The following is a 20,269-nucleotide window of genomic DNA, read 5'->3' as shown; positions in this document are numbered from 1 at the left end:
TCTCTTTTTCTTGAAGATTAAATGGTGTAGCTTCAGACATCTTTTGCATGAATGATGGATATGAAATATCCTCTGGTGGTATTGAGGCTCTGTTTTGCTTCTGGAGATGGATCTGATAGTGATTCCGCAAATGGTTTCCTGGTATATACTCTGAGTCATAGGAACCTTGAGAATCCCCTGAATGTGATAAAACATGATAGTGATCATGATTTTATTTCTTCTGAAGGTCTCAATGGGCTCCTCCAGTGTTTCATGAAACAAGACAGTGGCAACTTAGGTTTTAGTTCTTAAGTGTTCCAAAATGGAACTTTGATTCCTTATCTGGAGTGGAGGAGTAGCCTAATGGTTAGAGCAGTAGACTTCCAACCAGATCAGCTAGGGTTAAAATCCTACTGCTTCACCTTGAGACCATGGGGAAATCACTTTAACCTTCATTGCCACAGGTACAAATTGGGCCGGTGCACTACAGTGCACTCAGTCGAGCGCACTGTATAATCCGCACTCCGCGGATTAAATAGGCGTTAATCCACCCCCTAATGCAATAGGGGTTTAGTGCCTATTTAACCCATGTCTGACATGGAGTGAATGTAATAGCACTCATCACATGCAAGTGCATGTGTATGAGCCTATTAAGAACATAAGAAATTGCCATGCTGGGTCAGACCAAGGGTCCATCAAGCCCAGCATCCTGTTTCCAACAGAGGCCAATCCAGGCCATAAGAACCTGGCAATTACCCAAACATTAAGAAGATCCCATGCTACTGATGCAATTAATAGCAGTGGCTATTCCCTAAGTAAACTTGATTTAATAGCCGTTAATGGACTTCTCCTCCTAGAACTTATCCAAACCTTTTTTGAACTCAGCTACACTAACTGCACTAACCACATCCTCTAGCAACAAATTCCAGAGCTTTATTGTGCGTTGAGTGAAAAGGAGTTTTCTCCAATTAGTCTTAAATGTGTTACTTGCTAACTTCATGGAATGCCCCCTAGTCTTTCTATTATTTGAAAGTGTATATTACAGTGTCACATCTACTCGTTCAAGACCTCTCATGATCTTAAAGACCTCTATCATATCCCCCCTCAGCTGTCTCTTCTCCAAGCTGAACAGCCCTAACCTCTTCAGCCTTTCCTCATAGGGGAGCTGTTCCATCCCCTTTATCATTTTGGTTGCCCTTCTCTGTACCTTGTCCATCGCAACTATATCTTTTTTGAGATGCGGCGATCAGAATTTTACACAGTATTCAAGGTGTAGTCTCACCATGGAGCGATACAGAGGCATTATTACATTCATTATTACATTACTTTGCTGCACTTCATAACCCCTGTACCACTTTCTCATTGTTAAAGAAAGTTTTTAGTTTGTACAAAGTTTTCTCTTTTTTTTTTTCTTCCTTTTTCCTCCATATTTAGTTCTTTTATGTTATAATCTCAATGTTTTTACGATGCTTATATCTTACACCATTTGCGTTTAACTATGACATGTTGTTCTGTTCATTGTATTTTCCTCCTTTCAGTTCAATGTAAGCCGGTATGATGTGCCTCACGAATGTTGGCAAAGAAAAGTCTATAAATAAATAAATAAATAAATTCCGTTTTATTAACCATTCCCTTCCTAACATTCTATTTGCTTTTTTGACTGCTGCAGCACACAGAGCCGACGATTTTAAAGTATTTTCCACTATGACGCCTAGATCTTTTTCCTGGGTGATAGCTCCAAATATGGAACCTAACGTCGTGTAACTACAGCAAGGGTTATTTTTCCCTATATGCAACACCTTGCAATTGTCCACATTAAATTTCATCTGCCATTTGGATGCCCATTCTTCCATCCTTGCAAGGTCCTCCTGTAATGTATCACAGTCTGCTTGTGATTTAACTACTCTGAATAATTTTGTATCATCCGCATATTTAATTACCTCACTTGTCGTATTCCTTTCCAAATAATTTATGCTAGTCTATTACTCATTCACTCCACATGCAAAAAAATTAATATGCGTCTCAGACACACATTTATCACTCGGCTATTAACGCCTGCCTGGAGCAGGCATTAATAGCTGAGCGCAGGTAAAAGAAGTACAGAAAAGCAGAAAACTCCTTTTCTGTATTTTTTTTTTTTTTTTAAGTAAAACAATAATAAATAACTTGGCAGACCGACGCATTAGGAAGACCGACGCCGGTAAACGCGGCTGTTTTCATTATTGGCAGACGGCAGGTTATGAAAACAGAAGCAGAGTTTACTGGCATCTGTCTTCATAACTGGCAGCCGCAGCGGGGTCGCATTAGCACAATGTGTTAAGGTCGCGCAAGCGATCCTAGCGCCTCCTTGCTAGCACGACCCCCCTAATTTGGATATTGCATGGCGCCCCCTTGCGGGTGCCATGCAAACATTAGGAAAGCAGGCGCTTACTTTTCAGCTCCCGCTTTCTGCAAGTTATATTGCATCGGCCCCTTAGATTGTAAATCCTCTGGGAATAGGGAATTCCTATAGTACTTGAATGTAATCCGTTTTAAAGTGGGAATAGAAATTAAAAATATAATTGTTTAACATAAGTCTTAACAAAATCTGTCCATAGTTTCTGGACAAAAACTTGACAATCTGATAATTGAAAAAATGGAAGTTTTGGTTCATAAGAACATAAGAAAATGCCATACTGGGTCAGACCAAGGGTCCATCAAGCCCAGCATCCGGTTTCCAACAGTGGCCAATCCAGGCCACAAGAACCTGACAAGTACCCAAAAACTAAGTCCATTCCATGTAACCATTGCTAATGGCAGTGGCTATTCTCCAAGCGAACCTAATAGCAGGTAATGGACTTCTCCTCCAAGAACTCATCCAATCCCCCTTTAAACACAGCTACACCAACCGCACAAACCACACTCTCTGGCAACAAATTCCAGAGCTTAATTGCGCATTGAGTAAAAAAGAACTTTCTCCGATCAGTCTTAAACGTGCCCCATGCCAACCTCATGGAGTGCCCCCCAGTCCTTCTACTATCCGAAAGAGTAAATAACCGATTCACATCTACCCGTTCTAGACCTCTCATGATTTTAAACACCTCTATCATATCCCCCCTCAGTCGTCTCCCCTCCAAGCTGAAAAGTCCCAACCTCCCCAGTCTTTCCTCATAGGGGGAGTGGAACAACTCCCCTATCACCCTGGTAGCCCCTCTCTGTACCCTCTCCATCGCAACCACATCTTCTTTGAGATGCGGCGACCAGAATTGTACACAGTATTCAAGGTGCGGTCCCACCATGGAGCGACACAGAGGCACCATGACATCTTCCGTTCCATTCATCATTCCCTTTCTAACAATTCCCAACATTCTGTTTGCTCTTTTGACTGCCGCAGCACACTGCACCGACGATTTCAATGTGCTATCCACCTTGACACCCTGATCTCCCTCCTGGGTTGTAGCACCCAACATGGAACCCAACACTGTGCAACTACAGCATGGGTTACCTTTCCCCATATGCATCACCCCGCACCTATCCACATTAAATCTCATCTGCCACTTGGATGCCCAATCCTCCAGTCTCACAAGGTCCTCCTGCAATTCATCACAATCCGCTTGTGATCCAACCACTCCGAACAATCTTGTGTCATCCGCAAACCTGATTATCTCACTCGTCGCATTTCTTTCCAGATCATTTATAAATATATTGAACAGTAAGGGTCCCAATACAGATCCCTGAGGCACTCCACTGTCCACTCCCTTCCACTGAGAAAATTGCCCATTCAATCCTACTCTCTGTTTCCTGTCTTTTAGCCAGTTTGCAATCCACGAAAGGACATCGCCACCTATCCCATGACTTTTTACTTTTCCTAGAAGCCTCTCATGAGGAACTTTGTCCCTTTTTGTCCTAAAAGGGATTGCTTCTGGTTTTCAGGTCTTCCCAAATCTATCCTGTGGACTCCATAGCCAGCTAGGTTTCCAGGATATCCACAATGAATATGCATGAGATAAATTTGCATAAACTGAGTGGCTGATGTGAGAGGAGAGAGACTGTCTGTGAAGCAGACGTAATGAGACTGAGGGAGATGTGCGTGGTGACAGTAATGCAACTTCCCACGCATGCTCAGGAGACACTCAAAGAACTTTCTGGGTTAGGAGAGAGTAAAAGCTGACTTGACACCATTGGATGACATTACCCATCTTGTGTGGCTGCTTTATGCTCGCCTAGGGAGAATTTGCTTATTCTGTACGGCATGTCTACAGCCACCGTTCTTTTTCCTTGATCGGTAGGGAGCACTGATCTGCATCCTTTATAATGAAACCAAAGGTGCAGCTATATCAGCTTTGCAGCAATGAACCTGCTGCAGATGAGGACAACTGTACAGACCAATACTCAAAGGCAGGAGATAGAGTGCTTCTCTGGCTTGCCAGCTGATGCTGCCTTCCTATTCGCTTTCTAAGGATCACGGAGGAATTTTCTGATTTCAGTACTGAAATAGACATCTGGCCTTCATTGTATGCCTGTATTTCTATTTTGAGCAGGGATATTCATGGAGCTGTTAATTTTCCATTGATTAGAGGAAGAAACATGTTTGGTTTGAAATATAGTTAGTCTCCTTGTTAACTACTTTTTCTCAGCTGCTGCTCCGCAATAATGGCGGGTGAGTACAGACAGTGACACAGCTGCTTCCTATTTGTGGAAATCAAAATTCTCCACAAAGTAATTGCTCTCTTCTTGCTGTGAAGAAACCAAACAAATAGGACTAAGAGCTGAGAAAATAGCTTGTGGGTTTTTATCTTCCTCTTCCTCCTCTCAGACCCCTGTTTTTTCAGGTACCAGTGAAGAAAGGGAGGGACATTGAGGGTGCAGAGCTGTTTTTCTTGGCTTAAAAGATTTGTTCAATATGTGACCATATCAGAAAAATGCAGCCCTGATGGCTCTGGCCCCCCTCCCCCCCCCATTGTCCTGCTGCTGATGACAAATGTGAATTTACAAATGGGAGGTGCAGGGCCTGTAAGGAGGAAGGCAGGTAATTGAAACACATGCACAGCAGACTTGTTCATCAAGTCACTACGTGAAAACAGTGATCTGGTGAACATCTAAGTATATGGAGGGCATTTTTAAAATAAATATGCAACCCTTTCTAAGATGCTTCCTGTCATTTCAGTGTATGTATTTTTAATGATGCCAGTCTGACCTTTTGCATCTCATCAGCAGAACTGTTCCAGCTGTAGACAGCCATTCCAGAGGAGGCACAGCAGGCCTTTCCTGCTGAATCTGCAGCATGGGGGGGTGTATCTGAATTTAGCATTGCTACAAAAGCCACCTAGCATGCTGTATAATCTGGCAAAGGCCAGCCAGGGCAGAATGGTGAATGGGTTTGCCTTTGCTTGCTTGTGGATAAACCATTTTTTTGTAGGTTTGATTACTGTAACCATAAATAAAATGGGCATGTTAATAATTACCCGGAAGATGTCACAAGAGTAGTGGTGTATTGTAGTACTACTGGTCTGAGGAGGCTGTTGCATCTGTTGTCTGGCAAAGAGTGTCTGCATTGGGAAAGTATCAGTCCCTCTCAGCTTGAGGTAAAAGAGGGAGAGGACTTAAAGGGAAAGCTGAAAGATTTATAAGCCTCTGCTGGCAGATGAAAGCTTGCCTCAGTGTGTTCTGCAAACAGCGCTGAGACATTAACTTCAGGTTCAGAAAGGGAGAGCAAGCGAGCTCGGGGGGGGGGGGGGGGGGTCCTGCTTCTCATTAGATTGGGCTCCCTTATTAGAGTCATTAATGTAATGAAGTGTTCAGATTCTGACTACTTCATCAGGTTATTGCCACTCATTGTGAAAATATCTGGGCCCTGGCACTTGGAGGTTACAGAATTCTTCTTTACAATTAAGATCCTGTACAGAGTGATGTAATCATTTTAAAGAAGAAAGTAAAAAGAAGGATAAAATAATTTCTGGTAACTAGCTCCTCTCCATCCCACCTCCTTCTGCATCTCTTCCCAGACCAGCCAATTCTGGTGTAAATACAGGTTTCTTAATACTGCCTAGGAGATCCTTTATAGACTCATGGCTTAATTCCCTACTCTGACCGCAACATACCTGCTTTTCTCCAATGTTTGCTTCTTGGGTGTTTTTCTGAGATTACAGTCCTCTGACTCAGGTCATGTGAAGGTCAAACATGATTGCTAAAATACAAAGAATAATTTAAAAAAAATATTTTTAACTGGGGCCTTCAATGCCAGCACATCTTGAAAAGGCCATTTGATGATAGACCAAGAAGTGTATCATCAAATAAAAATGTTCAGCTTCTAATTGCAAATTAACAGTGCTGGAAATGACCTTTCAGTTTCTTCCCAGCATTCACTTCGGGCTTTGATATTTTACTGATGAATTCACTTGGCATTGACCTGGTACTTTTCTTCCCTTTTTATTATTAAAAAATAAACATTGCAGGATTATGTAGACAAAGAAAAAGCGATTGCCAAAGCTCTAGAAGAGTTGAGAGCAAATTTCTACTGTGAGCTCTGCGACAAGCAGTATCAAAAACACCAGGAGTTTGACAACCACATCAACTCTTATGACCACGCGCACAAGCAGGTGAGATGTCAGATACATGGACGGTGCAGCACATGTTGCGACCTTGATGGGTTTGATGTTATTTTGAAATTTCCCTCCATGTTCTGGGAGCAGGGATGGAGGGTTGTTTTATTTTCTGAATCCCAGGATGTGTTCCTTGGTGCCATTTTAAAAACACTGCACTGTAATAAGCCGTGATCTTGATTACAAAGTCAATTCAGTGGCTGACAAATTAGATGACTACTGTCCCAGCAAGGTGTAGATTTCCATCACAGTTAGATGGGTGTTTGTCATTACTGAAGTTGTCATGAATGCATTTTACTTGAAAGCTTTTTCCCTTTTTTAGTAACAGATCATAGCTCTGCTTCTCAAAAATTTTAATTTTACAGATTATTAAATATTCAAATCAACTAATTCTTTGGCCAGAGTGGTGGAGGGTAACCTAGTGGTTAGAGTAGCACAGAGAACCTGGGAAGTCAAGTTTCAAATCCCATTTCTCCTGCTGATGCTTCTTGTGACCTTGGGCAGTCACTTTCCATCCAATGATTCAGGTCCCTGCCCCAGAGATGGCTTACAGTTTATCTACTGCACCTAAAATGTAAATCACCCTGAGCACAGATTAGAAAGGGGAGTAGTTAAATCCAAACCCAAATGATTGCAAATTTATTTCATACATAATAATTGTAGCTATTTGGAAATCCAGACCTCTTGAGGGCTGACTTTGGGCATCACCGGGTTATAGTAACAAATTTTATTTGTTTTAAAATTTCTATTCCCCATTTTTTTCCTCTTTGCATGCTTCTCCGACTTGAATGGTGTGCTTTACCCAGTTCATTTGGAACGCTATGTTTTCAGTTTCTAATGCCTGCAAACCATCCCTAATCTTTTGAGATCAAGAATAAAAGGTATAATCTCTACTCTGAGGAAACTGGTGTCTCCAAATATCTGTTAAATCCTATTGCTTCATTATCTTCTTAAGCTGAGCCCGTAATGCACTAGAACTAAAACTATGCAACATTGGAGATAAGGTCAAATTAAAATCACCAGCTAGAATCAAATAGCCATTGCCTTCTGATGTTAAAACCCTACTGAGGGAAGTAAAGAAGTCACCGTGCCCTACAGTAGGTGCGTAAACATTTTTCAAGGAATAGACTTCTCCTATCTCAAACTTAACCAATATGTATATACCATTGGGATCTGCATAACTGCTAGTAATTAGACCTTTGAAGTACTTATGAAATAAAATCCCCACTCCGGCATACTTCTCCCTCTTAGTTGCAGCAGCAAAAAACTGCAATGGAAAAATAGGCCATTTTAAGAGATACTTGTAGTGTTTAAGTGAGTTTCTTGCAAGAGAACAATGGTAGCTGTCCTATCCAATATCTCAGACTTAATCAGTTGCCTCTTGTGAGGGATATTAATCCCTTAACATTTAATAGAACAGAGAATAATCTTCAAAGTATTATGTACCATCCACAAAATTCTATAGGGAGATATGGCAGATTGGGTGAATACCACAATAAGACTACACATACCGCAACGTGATCTGAGATAATCTAATAAGGGTCTACTCACAATTCCGAATATCAGATAAGCCCACTTAATGTGAAATAAGAGCACGCTATATCAATTGCGAACAGATTGCCACCAGAACTGAGATTACAGCCAGATAAGAGAAAATTTTGGAAAGGACTAAAAACATGGCTGTTCAGCAAGTGTATGCAGATGAGAAGTTAGCATAGGAGTCTATATATTTTAATATGTCTTAAATTTTTACTTATACTGCTTTCACTTTTTATCTTTACTTTGGTAATTTTATAGTTTTAAAAATTTAGATATTTTGATGTATATTTATAATATAATTGCAATTTTTCCATTTTTCCACCTATTTTAAACACTATGATTAATTGTGAACCGCTGAGATGGATTCGTCCATGCAACAGTATATAAAACTGTTGAAATAAATAAATAAAGGACACTATACATATTCCAGCCATCGTAGAAAATTAAAAATAGAAAAATAAATTTCACACACTGAGCTAGCACTCCTCTCCTTAAAGAAACTAAAATTCCAGGATATAAATAAATTCCCTCTAAGTCATAATCACGTCCCTTGTGATCAGTATACCAGAGCTCGTGCGCCTCATCCCTCCCACTGATACATTGAAAAAGTTCTCTTCCCCCTTCTCCAACCCAAAACCAGCTGCTATTACTCCATAGTAGAACTGCAAATGCAGTAGGAGAGAACATATTGAACATAAGGTCTACACTTCCCAGAGCAAATAACTTTTCTCTATGGGAGTTTATTTACTGTTATCTTCACTCTCCCACCAGACCCTTGTGAAGTTGTCTTGATATCAGCACATATATTTGCATAACCAAAAGTGACAAACAAGGAAACCAATGCAGAATTAAAGATATACAATTCAGCCTTTTCCACTGTCCTTAGACAAAAAAGAGTCTCCTGAGTGCCTCCTCAATCTCTACCTCCTTTCCCCACTCTCTGCCATCTGGGAGTATCATCTTTTGACAGTCAATGGCAATCTTTGAGATAGAGCTTTCTTAACGACAAAGCCTGCTTCCTCCAAAATGGCCTCCGCTTCCTCCACCTTGTTAACTCTGAAAGTTGTGCCATGATTAGTCATCTCTAGGAAAATGTCATAATGCCTCTGTATCGCTCCATGGTGAGACCGCACCTTGAATACTGTGTACAATTCTGGTCGCCGCATCTCAAAAAAGATATAATTGCGATGGAGAAGGTACAGAGAAGGGCTACCAAAATGATAAGGGGAATGGAACAACTCCCCTATGAGGAAAGACTAAAGAGGTTAGGACTTTTCAGCTTGGAGAAGAGACGACTGAGGGGGGATATGATAGAGGTGTTTAAAATCATGAGAGGTCTAGAACGGGTAGATGTGAATCGGTTATTTACTCTTTCGGATAGTAGAAGGACTAGGGGACACTCCATGAAGTTAGCATGGGGCACATTTAAAACTAATCGGAGAAAGTTCTTTTTTACTCAACGCACAATTAAACTCTGGAATTTGTTGCCAGAGAATATGGTTCGTGCAGTTAGTATAGCTGTGTTTAAAAAAGGATTGGATAAGTTCTTGGAGGAGAAGTCCATTACCTGCTATTAAGTTCACTTAGAGAATAGCCACTGCCATTAGCAATGGTTACATGGAATAGACTTAGTTTTTGGGTACTTGCCAGGTTCTTATGTCCTGGATTGGCCACTGTTGGAAACAGGATGCTGGGCTTGATGGACCCTTGGTCTGACCCAGTATGGCATTTTCTTATGTTCTTATGTTCTTAACCACAGATAAAATCTGTTCTGCGAAAAGAGGGAATTGGTTATTTCCCTAAAGTCCGATCTTTTTATTGACTAGCGATAAATCAGCAAAAACTGAGATGGTATGTGACTCCCAGAGCCAGGTTTGCTGTTTTCTGTTCTCAGTAAAAACCTTCTCTTTAATTGGGGAAACTGAAAACACTCCACTATATCGTGGGGTTTATTCCTAATTTTAGGTCCCAGGGACCACATCACACTTTTTAATTCCACCTTAACCGTCGAGGATTGTGATTCCAAGCCTTGATTCCGGTTCAGAAAAAAGGCGCACAAATTTTCAACTACTGCATGGCCATCTTTATGTAATCCTCAGTCTTCGGAATGCTGCGAAACCTAGATTGCAGCGGCAATTCCAGTTCTCCAAGTCCTTGATTTTAGCTCAAAGGTCTACATTTTCTAGAGAAAAGATGGTTGCATTGTGATTCTAATTTCCCCACTTTCTGAGATTGCGCATCCAAATGCATATCACAGTCATTGACGCGGCGTGCTATCTTGGACGTTTCCTCCTTCATTTCGGTTATCAAGCCCATCAAGTCCTGCTTAGTTTTGTGCATGTCCTTGCACAAAGTCACAGATCCATTGCCTTAACTCTGCAGGGGTCGGGAGATCTTGCAGATGTACTTCTGACTCACCGCCTGCTGTGACCGCTCTGAGACAGTCACTCTGCACCACAGCTTCTTCCAGTGCCGCAGGTACCAAATTTTCGGAGAACATTTTCTCATAAAGTCTGGTCCTTTCTTCTTAGTGGCCATCGGGGAGAATTAGAAACAGTTCTAGGCATACTAGAAGGTCAAAATGCGAGGGATGTGCAGCAATATCAGTAACGTAGCTCGGAGAAGAGCAGAGACCAAATTCAGGTGGCCATCTTACTTGGTGGCCACACATCCCCTCCTTGGCAAATCTTATTTTCTTAATACTGACCTAAAGATATATGCCCCTGATTTTGTTGTGATTTGGTATTTCAATAACTGTTAGAAATAAAAGGTTTTTGTTCTCTGAGGTTGACCAGTTGATATTTGAAACCAATTATCAATTTATTGATCAAGGTATAATTAAAGCAGTTTTATAAAAACATTATTTAAGATGGATTAATGAGTATATGCCACTTCTATATTGTGGCCTTTTTGTGCTCACCACAATTAGTACAGAGTGATTTTTTTTTTTTTAAAGCATTTTTATATCACTTACATCTTTCCTTGAGGCAGGTGATTATGCCCAAACACGTTAGTCATTTTAATTTTCATCACTAAAATAATTAGATTCGCTTAGCTGCGCATGATTGTGTTTAAACATAGCACTGTAAATCTAGTCCCCAAATACAGATTCCAATTACCAATACAAAGGGAATCAAAGGAGAAAAAGGAAAAAAAAAAACAAGCGATAATGAAAGGTCAAGCACAAGACAATAAATAAGGGCTCATTGTGGTATTTCTAAGACTATAACTCAGCCAATGGAGATCTCAAATTCTTTGCATCAAGAAAATGTATTAACTGGGGAGGATAATAAATTATATATTTATTTGATTGAAATTTAATAATACGTTTGCAAAGACATTTAGGAAAAACAATGCTCCATGTTGTAATACTGCAGCATGCATTAGTAAAAACTGCTTACATCCAGTTCCCTGTAAAGCCTTTTTGCTGCATTTTTGTTCTGTGTAAACCGATGTGATATTCCCAATGAATGCTGTCTATAAAAAATGTTAAATAAAATTTGAGTACTCCTAGATATGTCAGGAAACATTTTGACATCACATTTCAAGAAGGAAACTTTCCTGACTCTTTAAGAAAAAACTGTAGTAATAAGCCTCTGTCCAAATCCAGAGCAAGGGATACCAACAAGGTGGCTGGGACAAACACTTCTTCAGGTTTAACACAAAATTCTGTTAATTAAAAAAAAAAAAAAAAAAAAAAATCAATATCTTGTCCTGGAACAGAGATTTGTCTACACGAATCCTCTCTTCTGGACTGAGGAACATAAATTCTTGAAATAGGGGGAATATTCTGGTCTGGAATTTTTAAACATTCTTTAAGAAACCTTTTGAACAGATCAACGTGTGTTGCAGAAGGAAGTTTGGGAAAATTCACCAGTCAAAGATTACAACGTCTAGCAAAATTCTCCAAGAATTCAGTTTTCTTGGGCATATTCATGTTATCTTTAATCACCGAGCTTATCAATAACTTTTATTCCACATAATGTTTTGCCTTCTCCAAATGGTTTTTTTTATTTATGCATTTTAAAATAAGTACAAAGCACAAGGTTATAGAAATATAACAGAGGTATTCCAAAGAGCATAAGAAAATATTAACTAAAAAGAAATACTTTCATAACACTCTAAAGCTCAAGTTCTCAATCTTTGAGATTCCAATAAGCACAGCTTATTGGAAAAAAGAAATTTAAACAGCAAGGAAGAGATTCCATCTTCAAAACATTTATAAATGTGTATCAGGCCAAGTTTACACTAGTTCTATAATCAATGACTGCCAGCAGGAGTCTGAGTTCGCTCTTAGCATCGAAAAGCAGTAAGTTGAAGAGGATAGAAGAAAACATACTTGGTAGACTGAAATTTAACGATGCATTTGCGAGGAAATTGAAGAAAAAATAATGCTCCCATCTACAACACAGCTGGGCACATCAACAAAAACTGTTTGTGCCTCTTTTGTGTACTCCTGGAAACATCGGGAAACATTCGAACACTAAGAAGGAAACATTTCTAAGTTTGAGAAACAAGTAAAAGTAGCACCCTATCAGAGTCCAAGGCTAAAGAGACTAACAGTGTAGCAGAAGAAAGAATCCCCTTCAGAGCTCTCTAAATAAAAAAAAAAAAAAATCAGTTAAGTAAATCCAACTCTTGACTAGGGATGGAGGCTGAGCCTTAATTGCTTCTTTCTTCATTTAAGGCAAATAATATATTTTGGAAATAGGTGGAAAATTCTGATCCTGGATCTTCAAACATACTTTAAAGAACCTTTTAAACAACTCTAGCAGTGAAACAGTAGGGAGCTTAGGAAAATGTATTAGACAAAGATTGCGCCTTGAAAAGTTCTCCAATGTTTCAATTTTCCTTGAAAATAGTTATCTTTAATCAAGGAGCCTATTTGGATAGTTTGTTCTCCCAACCCATTTCCACCTTTTCTAAATGATTAAGAGATTTTAGCTCTTTGTTCTGTAACTAGTGTAATCAATTTTTGAGGAGACTTGTGAAATTTGGAGAGAGAGTGAGTATGGGAATCTATGGCTGCAATGGGGCAAAGTCTCCATATTGAAATCCTGAGGGTGAGGAATAGCAAAAAGGCTAATTGTACCTTGTCTGAATCCTTTATCTTGCTTCTTTGTAATGCTTCTCCCGAAGGAAACACAGACTCCTGGACCTGTAGTGATACCGTGCCTTCAGCAGGGTCACCAACCTGGGACTCGCTCCCTCCAGCTTCGGCTGAAGCTTCGACATCATCTGTCTGTGACTGTAGTGCTGCAGCCCCCGATGGAAATCTTCTGCCAGTTGGAGTGGAGAAGATTTGTCCTTGGGGCTTAAAGATGTTTTATAGTCAGGAGCTTCGGGAGGCTAGCCATGGCATCATGCTCCAGTGGCTGCTTTCCAAGGTCAGCGTCTTGAGAATCCAGCTTAATGGTAAAACACTTGATAGTCTAGAAACTGAGGGAGTCCCCGAGGTCAAGGGAAAACCTCAGGGGGGTCCTTTTGCTACACCATTGAGTTGAGTGATGAGCCAGGCTGCATGGAAGTTTCAGCATACTGCCATCTTGGAAACCCTCAATCATGTTTTAACCACTTCAAGAAACTACAGCAGAGCCGATTTTCATAGAAATCTGAGATATTTGTGTGGAAAGAGATTTCCCTATAGCTTCTAGTGCTTCCCATAAGGATTCTATATTGAATTGTTTAGGGCAAGTCAGGAAAAAACTCCCAGGCAAAATAGTACCTTTCTTAACAGCTCGAATAAAAACTTCAGATACATGACAGTGTTCAGGAACATTTGATGGAAAAGCAGACTCCCAATTCTGCACCAACACTGCAGTTTTAGACTGGCCCACAATTAGGGTCATTGAGCGGGGTCAGATATTGCAAACACGCAACCTCCACCTGTTCCAGCTTCGAAGACATCATCAGTCCTCGTTGGCACAGACACTACCCTGGATGTAGTATCTCCTGTTGGTTGCTGCAGCAGAGCCCTGTCATTTGGGCTAAGTGTGCTATCAAAGCCTGGGATATTTGGAGGGCCACCAGTCCCTACAAAACTATTCAGCGGCAGCTCACCAAGTTGCGATTCTTGTGCCTCCAGCCTCACAGTATAGCGGTCAATCAGACCTGAAGAAGCTGGATTCCCAGAGACAGAAGGGCAGACCCGAGGGTGCCTTTTACGTTTCACCATAGGTAATGACAAAAAGGAACAGAGCCGGAGAGAACTTTCAGCATTCTGCCATCTTGGAAATCTCTCTTCTTCTCTTCTGTCTGCCAGGTCTAGTTACCCAACCCCTATGCTTGCTGCCCCATAAATGAATAGTGCAGGCAGCAGGCATTGTCCACAGTCCATGAAGTGCCAGCAGGAGCCAGCACGGCATATGCAAGTTGGCTGCTCCCATGGGGTGTGGGAAATATGGCATACCGTGTGAGGATCTGCGATCCAGGCCTCTGTTCATGGATGGTGGGCAGGGGCATTTAGAAACTCGTCAAGGGCAAGAGGTCTGTTTTGCGTCAGTCGGTCTCAGGTGGCTTCGACCCTTGTGCCTCACCTTTTTCTCAGCTCTCCCCGCTAGCCTTGGGAAGATGGCTACCGCCACGTCTGCAAGCAGCTCTCTCCGGCGTCCCCAGAACAGCTATGGCGTTGCCTCCCACCATGTTTCTCCCAAGGTCCTCCTAGGGTGCGCGTGCGCTACCCACGTCTTTATTCCAGCTATGGCATAAAGTGATGTCACGCCATCCGGGTATTTAGTCTGTACTTGTTTGCTAGCTCATTGAGTTAGCAAGGATTGGTCTTGGCCGGTCTAAGCTTCTCTGCCGCTTCCGTGCTGCCACTGGAAACTCTCTCTCTGCCCTTCAGGATATTGGCTAACCTGGGTATCCACTCCTCAGGGGCCCTCTGCTTTATTTCAGGTGCCTTACTGGGCTCAGGTATTCGCTCCTCGAGGGCTTGCTCTCCCTGCCTTGGTGCCTGTACCATCTACTTCAGCCTGATGGAATCACCAACCTACAGCTACCATCTAGTGAGTAATCTAACTCTGTCTCATCTATAGCATTGCCTTGCCTGGGAAACCTACACCGGAATCCCCTATACCAACGTGGTGAGACGGGTCCCCTCTGCCGAGGGTCCCAGGACTGCTGCCTTTGGCTCACCTCACTACTGCCACCTCTGGTGGTACACATCAAGCTGTACAATAAAAGAACTAATTCTGTGTTTGTGCATCCTGAGTCTAGCCCAGTACTGTGGCTCCCCACAGGGCTCCTCCCCATGGGCGTGGTCATCTGCCACAGTACCCAAGAATCCACCCAAACAACGCTGAGCTATAACAGTCTGCTGCAAAGAAGCAGGCTCAGAATGCAGAATCCAGTGCTGTCAGGGAAAGTTATTCATGGCAGAAACAGTGGCCATTTTATTTCCTTTACTGCAGTGCAGAGGAACTCTGCTGATCCTCACGGTTTGACCTCTGTGCATGAGGGAGCTAGCGTCTGGTGAGAGGGTCCTGCATGGGAAAGTTGGGGAATATGAGGCTTTTGAACCCTTTTTCTCCTGAATTGATATATCTTATGCATAAAGGCTCTGGTTCTGGTGGTTCAGTCCCTCAAGGGATTCCTTCAGGGAGTTTGTAGTCCTTCCCAGCCCATGAGGCATAGGCTCGAGCCAGATTGAATTTAGAGTCCACAGCCTTGGGGGAGGATTTTCAGAAAGGGTTCCTAAAGGAGGATTCCTAAGATAGGGTCTCTCTGGAGGAGGGTGAACTACCTGTGGCACGGGAGATGATACTAAGGTGATCCTTTTATTTTTAAGATAAACGAAGTGTCCACTATGGTAACCCAGCCCCTTGTGTAGCTGGGCATTAAGGAAATGGGACCAGATTCACAGCAGGAAGGGAATCAGAAGATGAAGATCCCATCATGGAGGGACCCAGGGGTCCTGCTAAGATGTACCCCTTCCATTGTACATTAAAGGCCTTAATATTTAGGGGGTGGGACACTCCTGAGGCAGGCTTGAAGGTTGGGAGAATCATAGTGAAGTTTTCCCATTTATTGTAGAAGGCTTTGGAGCTTTTAAAGATGCCTAAGGTGGATGCCTTAGTTTGGGCTGCTAGTAAGAAAGCCACCATTCCAGTTGTGGGGTGCACAAGGATTCCCAGGTCCACAAAATGGCGCTGTATCTGAAGATGATGTTTGAATTCTTGGCCTTTGGCATCCAAGCGATAGTCTGTAATGGCTTCATGGCCTGTTTGCTATGGGTTCAATAGATTCCAGTGGTGAAGGCTAGTGGCTCTGTCTCAGCAAAAGAAATATAGCATATGGAGTCTGGGTTAGCCTTTATAGTGGATACCTTGTATGACTTGCTCCGGATGTTGGTTAGAAATACGATGTCCACAGTCTAGGCTAGGAGACTGTGCTCTGGTTGCACAATTGGGTGGCTGATGTCTGGTCCAAGTTACAGCTGGGAAGCCTTCATTTAAAAGCAAGTTGCTGTGTTGGGGAAGGCTTGAAACAGTTGGTGAAAAACCTCAGAGATGGTGGCTGGGTACTATTCAGCAAGGCCATGGAGCCCTGGGAGACTGGATGTTCAGGCAACAGCTGTTTGGATGAAATATGGGATCTTGTATGGTCATCTACCCAGGCCAATGGCCAGTGAGGAAGCAAACAAATAATGCCTTGGATAAGGAGGAGTAATCTACAAATGGTCAAGCTTCTGTGCCTGGCAGCTAGGATATATCCTTGCGGTGGGGACAGAAATAGCTGGGCAGTCTAGAGGATAAATTGGTCTTTATCCTCTAGGTCTATATTTGGGTCGTCTTCTCTCTGTGCCTATAGTTATTTAAATTTGTCTCCTCAAAGCAAGTTACAATATAAATAAAAATACATGACATATACACAGCTATATAATATAGCTGTGTATATGTCATGTATATGTCATGTATGTCATATATATAATTTAAGTCACGCTGTCCAACAGCGTGACTTAAATTATGCCAGCAATTATGTAAATAAATAACGTTCCCGCAATTATGTAAGGAAATAAACTCTTAATCATGTTACTAGTTACCACGAGGACGGCTCCTTGCCCCTCACATATACTCTTGTATATAGCACTTTATCTTCGTTCCCCCTTTCTTGTTTCCTACTCCCAGTTAAGGCACCCTTGTTATAATGTAACTTTATACTCCTTCAAACTGTCTCTTATTGTTTTGTTGGTTATATTTACTGCCTAGTTCGATGTAAACTGAGTTGATTTGATTTGTATCAAGAAAGTCGGTATATAAAAGCCTTAAATAAAATAAATTTATCTGCCATCTTCTGTGTTACTGCAAAGATCACCCTTATTTTAGCTTACAGATTTCTGCCTCTCCTGGATTCTTAAGTACATACATACAGTTTCATTGCATCTTTTGTTTAAACCTGGAAATCGAGAGATAGTCAACAGGTGCACTTGCTGAAATTCAGATCTTGAAACCAGAACTTGTTGGCATTGTCCCTAAATCACTCTTCCTGACCATGCAAGAAAGGGCTGCAAGGCTTTTTCAGGATCCTTATTTCTAATGAACAGAGTATGTCCTCTCCCTCTGGAAGTCTGTAATTGGCTTTTTGATTACATGAACACCTGTTGCATTTATCTTTTCTTTTCTTTTTTTTTTTTACTTCATACTGGAAATCCTGTATATTATATAGCTGTGTATATGTCATGTATTTTTATTTATATTGTAACTTGCTTTGAGGAGACAAATTTAAATAACTATAGGCACAGAGAGAAGAAGACCCAAATATAGACCTACCTGGGCAGAACTGAGATTAAAACCAGTCTCCAGGCTTTCAGTTTTGTGTTCTGACCACTAGGCTGCAACACTGTTTCCTTCTTTGTGAAAGACACAAGCAGTGGATGAGCCAACCAGAGCACCTTATTTGAAGTCTGATTTGTTGGAAGAATCATGTGAACGCACACATGCCCTTTGGTTAGTCATCACAAATGCCCTTGCATTTGCTTTACTGTTTGTCTTAAGTTGAGAAAGTGATTAAAACTTTCAGGCTTCCTTTAATGCAGTAGGTCATATTGTAGTCTGAAAATGTATTGCTACTTCCATAGAAAACAGATGCCCAAAGAATTCACAAGGCTATGCTGTCCATGATTCTTTGTACATTGAAATCCTTTGTTAAAGTCTCCCAGGGGATTGTACTTAAGATATAATGAAACAGCCAGCACAAAAATAGGCATCTTGAATTTGACTCCTTAGGTAGGCAGGCAGAGGTACACCCTTCTCTTGTTGCACGTCTAGCATATTTGTCTGAACACAATATCACAGATGCCTCTTAACAGTCTCAAACGTATAAGAGGTATATAATATATTTTTTACCAAAATATACTAGCTATTAATAAATATTTATAACAAACCAGCATCAGATTACATTCATTAGTGTTGAAAGGTGTAATCCACTGCTTCTTGCCACAGAATGGGCTGCAAGCGCTATCGGATATTCACATTTACAATTCATTCATCTGCTGGTTCTATCAAATCTTGTTTCTACTTGTTACAGATTTTACTATTTCCAAAACTGCCTTCAAACATTTAAAAAGAACTTGTCTCAAGAATGCAGTAGGAACCAGCACCACATCTCTTGCACATACTGTCTGCTTCATAATGCCCATATGTGTGATGGTAGAGACACATTCACTATCTCATGGCGTTTCCTGTATTTAGGTTTGTTCTCCACGGTATAGTGCAGGTAGGAAGTGTCCATGCTTTTCACTTTAGAGTATCAATTATCTACTTAGTCTTGATATTGTTCTATGTACGTGTTTTGGTTTGTTTGAGCTGCAGATCTACTGTGGCAAAGAAGCCTGAGACCACATACTAACAAAAATCACTTTGCATCCTTCTCAGAATTGGCTATAGTATGTAGCCAATTCTGAAAACCTAAACCACCTATCACTGCGAGGCACCAGGCATTCAAAATTCCCAATCCCCCCCCCTTTTTAGCCACTGTTCTTCAGGCTCTTCTATCCTGCATAATTTGTTCATTAGGTTTGCACCCCCCACAAGAGCAACCATGGAAACACAGCTTCACTTTCCTTCCTTGCAGGATGTTTGAGACATGCCTGTAAATCTGACTTTTTTTTTTTTTTTTAGGGAGAAGATGGGATCATGCTGTAGAAAAGGATAACCCATTCTAAATGAAAACAAAGATCTAAAAGTGATAGTGTCCTTTCAGCAATAGTTGGGAAGATGAGATGTGTGTGATGTGCAGAGCTACAAATTCTAACCTCCATCCTCGTTAAATAAGCATTCAGAGATTTGAAATGGAGGGGCTTGGATGTACAGGAGTAACATGACAAAGGAGATGTTAAGGGGGATCTATATCATATAACAATCTGTTGGATTCTATAAACTAGCCTAAGTAATTTCCATACCAAACAGAAAAAGGTCCTCGCCCTCAGATTTTCAGGCTATTTTTTTGTAACCTTTTAATTCTTTAAGGGGACAGTGCTTGGACTTAGGAGTGTCACAGAGAAGATTGATGTTTATCTGCTCTGCAGACCCTTCTGGATTTGGGGGAATGGCTCCATCTCTCCTGCTCATTCTAAATCTCAGTTTCAACCAAAATATGTCTGGTTGGGCTGGTATTGAAATTACCTAAACTACATCAGTTTGTGATACTGGATGAAAAGTTGCATGATTTGGTTTGAGGCCACAATTGACAATTATTTTTGTGACAATATATTGCTACATCTGTATCTCACATGAAGTATTCACCTTTCTGTTTTTTTATTTAATGCATTTTTTTCTGATCCCATAGAGACTGAAGGATCTCAAGCAAAGAGAATTTGCACGTAATGTCTCCTCAAGATCCCGCAAAGATGAAAAGAAGCAGGAGAAAGCCTCAGACGCCTGCTGGAGTTGGCTGAGCAGAGGAAGCAATCAGAATGGTGAGCAGAAAGGATGATCTGCCCATAAGTGCAGTACTTGGTTGATGATTGTTCTTTTTGAAGTTTCTTCACTTTGGTGATTGGGTTTCCTCTGCCTAAGCTATGTTCCTCTGCACTCAGGCAGGCCAATCCACACCGGTGGGTTATGCACTTCTATCTGTAAATGGAAACTGAGACAGCTGATTCGCTGACACATAGTTCTGCCCCAATGATAGCCTACCAGTATTCTCCGTCTCCAGCAGATGGTGGACAT

At 41.3% G+C, this 20,269-nt stretch overlaps 1 protein-coding gene across 1 annotated transcript in view; it reads left to right on the top strand.

Moving 5' to 3' along the window:
- The window catches only part of GPATCH8 (G-patch domain containing 8), a 152,112-nt gene that overhangs the window by 109,237 nt on the left and 22,606 nt on the right, over nucleotides 1-20,269 (top strand). Inside the window, 3 exon segments of the mRNA XM_029573615.1 lie at nucleotides 6,414-6,557; nucleotides 19,887-19,965; nucleotides 19,968-20,016. Coding sequence (XP_029429475.1) covers nucleotides 6,414-6,557; nucleotides 19,887-19,965; nucleotides 19,968-20,016 — 272 coding nt within the window.

Source organism: Rhinatrema bivittatum, chromosome 12 (assembly GCF_901001135.1).
Source record: "Rhinatrema bivittatum chromosome 12, aRhiBiv1.1, whole genome shotgun sequence".
Classification (NCBI taxonomy): Eukaryota; Metazoa; Chordata; class Amphibia; order Gymnophiona; family Rhinatrematidae; genus Rhinatrema; species Rhinatrema bivittatum.
The sequence above is the reverse complement of the archived record's forward strand: the minus strand, read 5'-3'. Positions and strand labels throughout refer to the sequence as shown.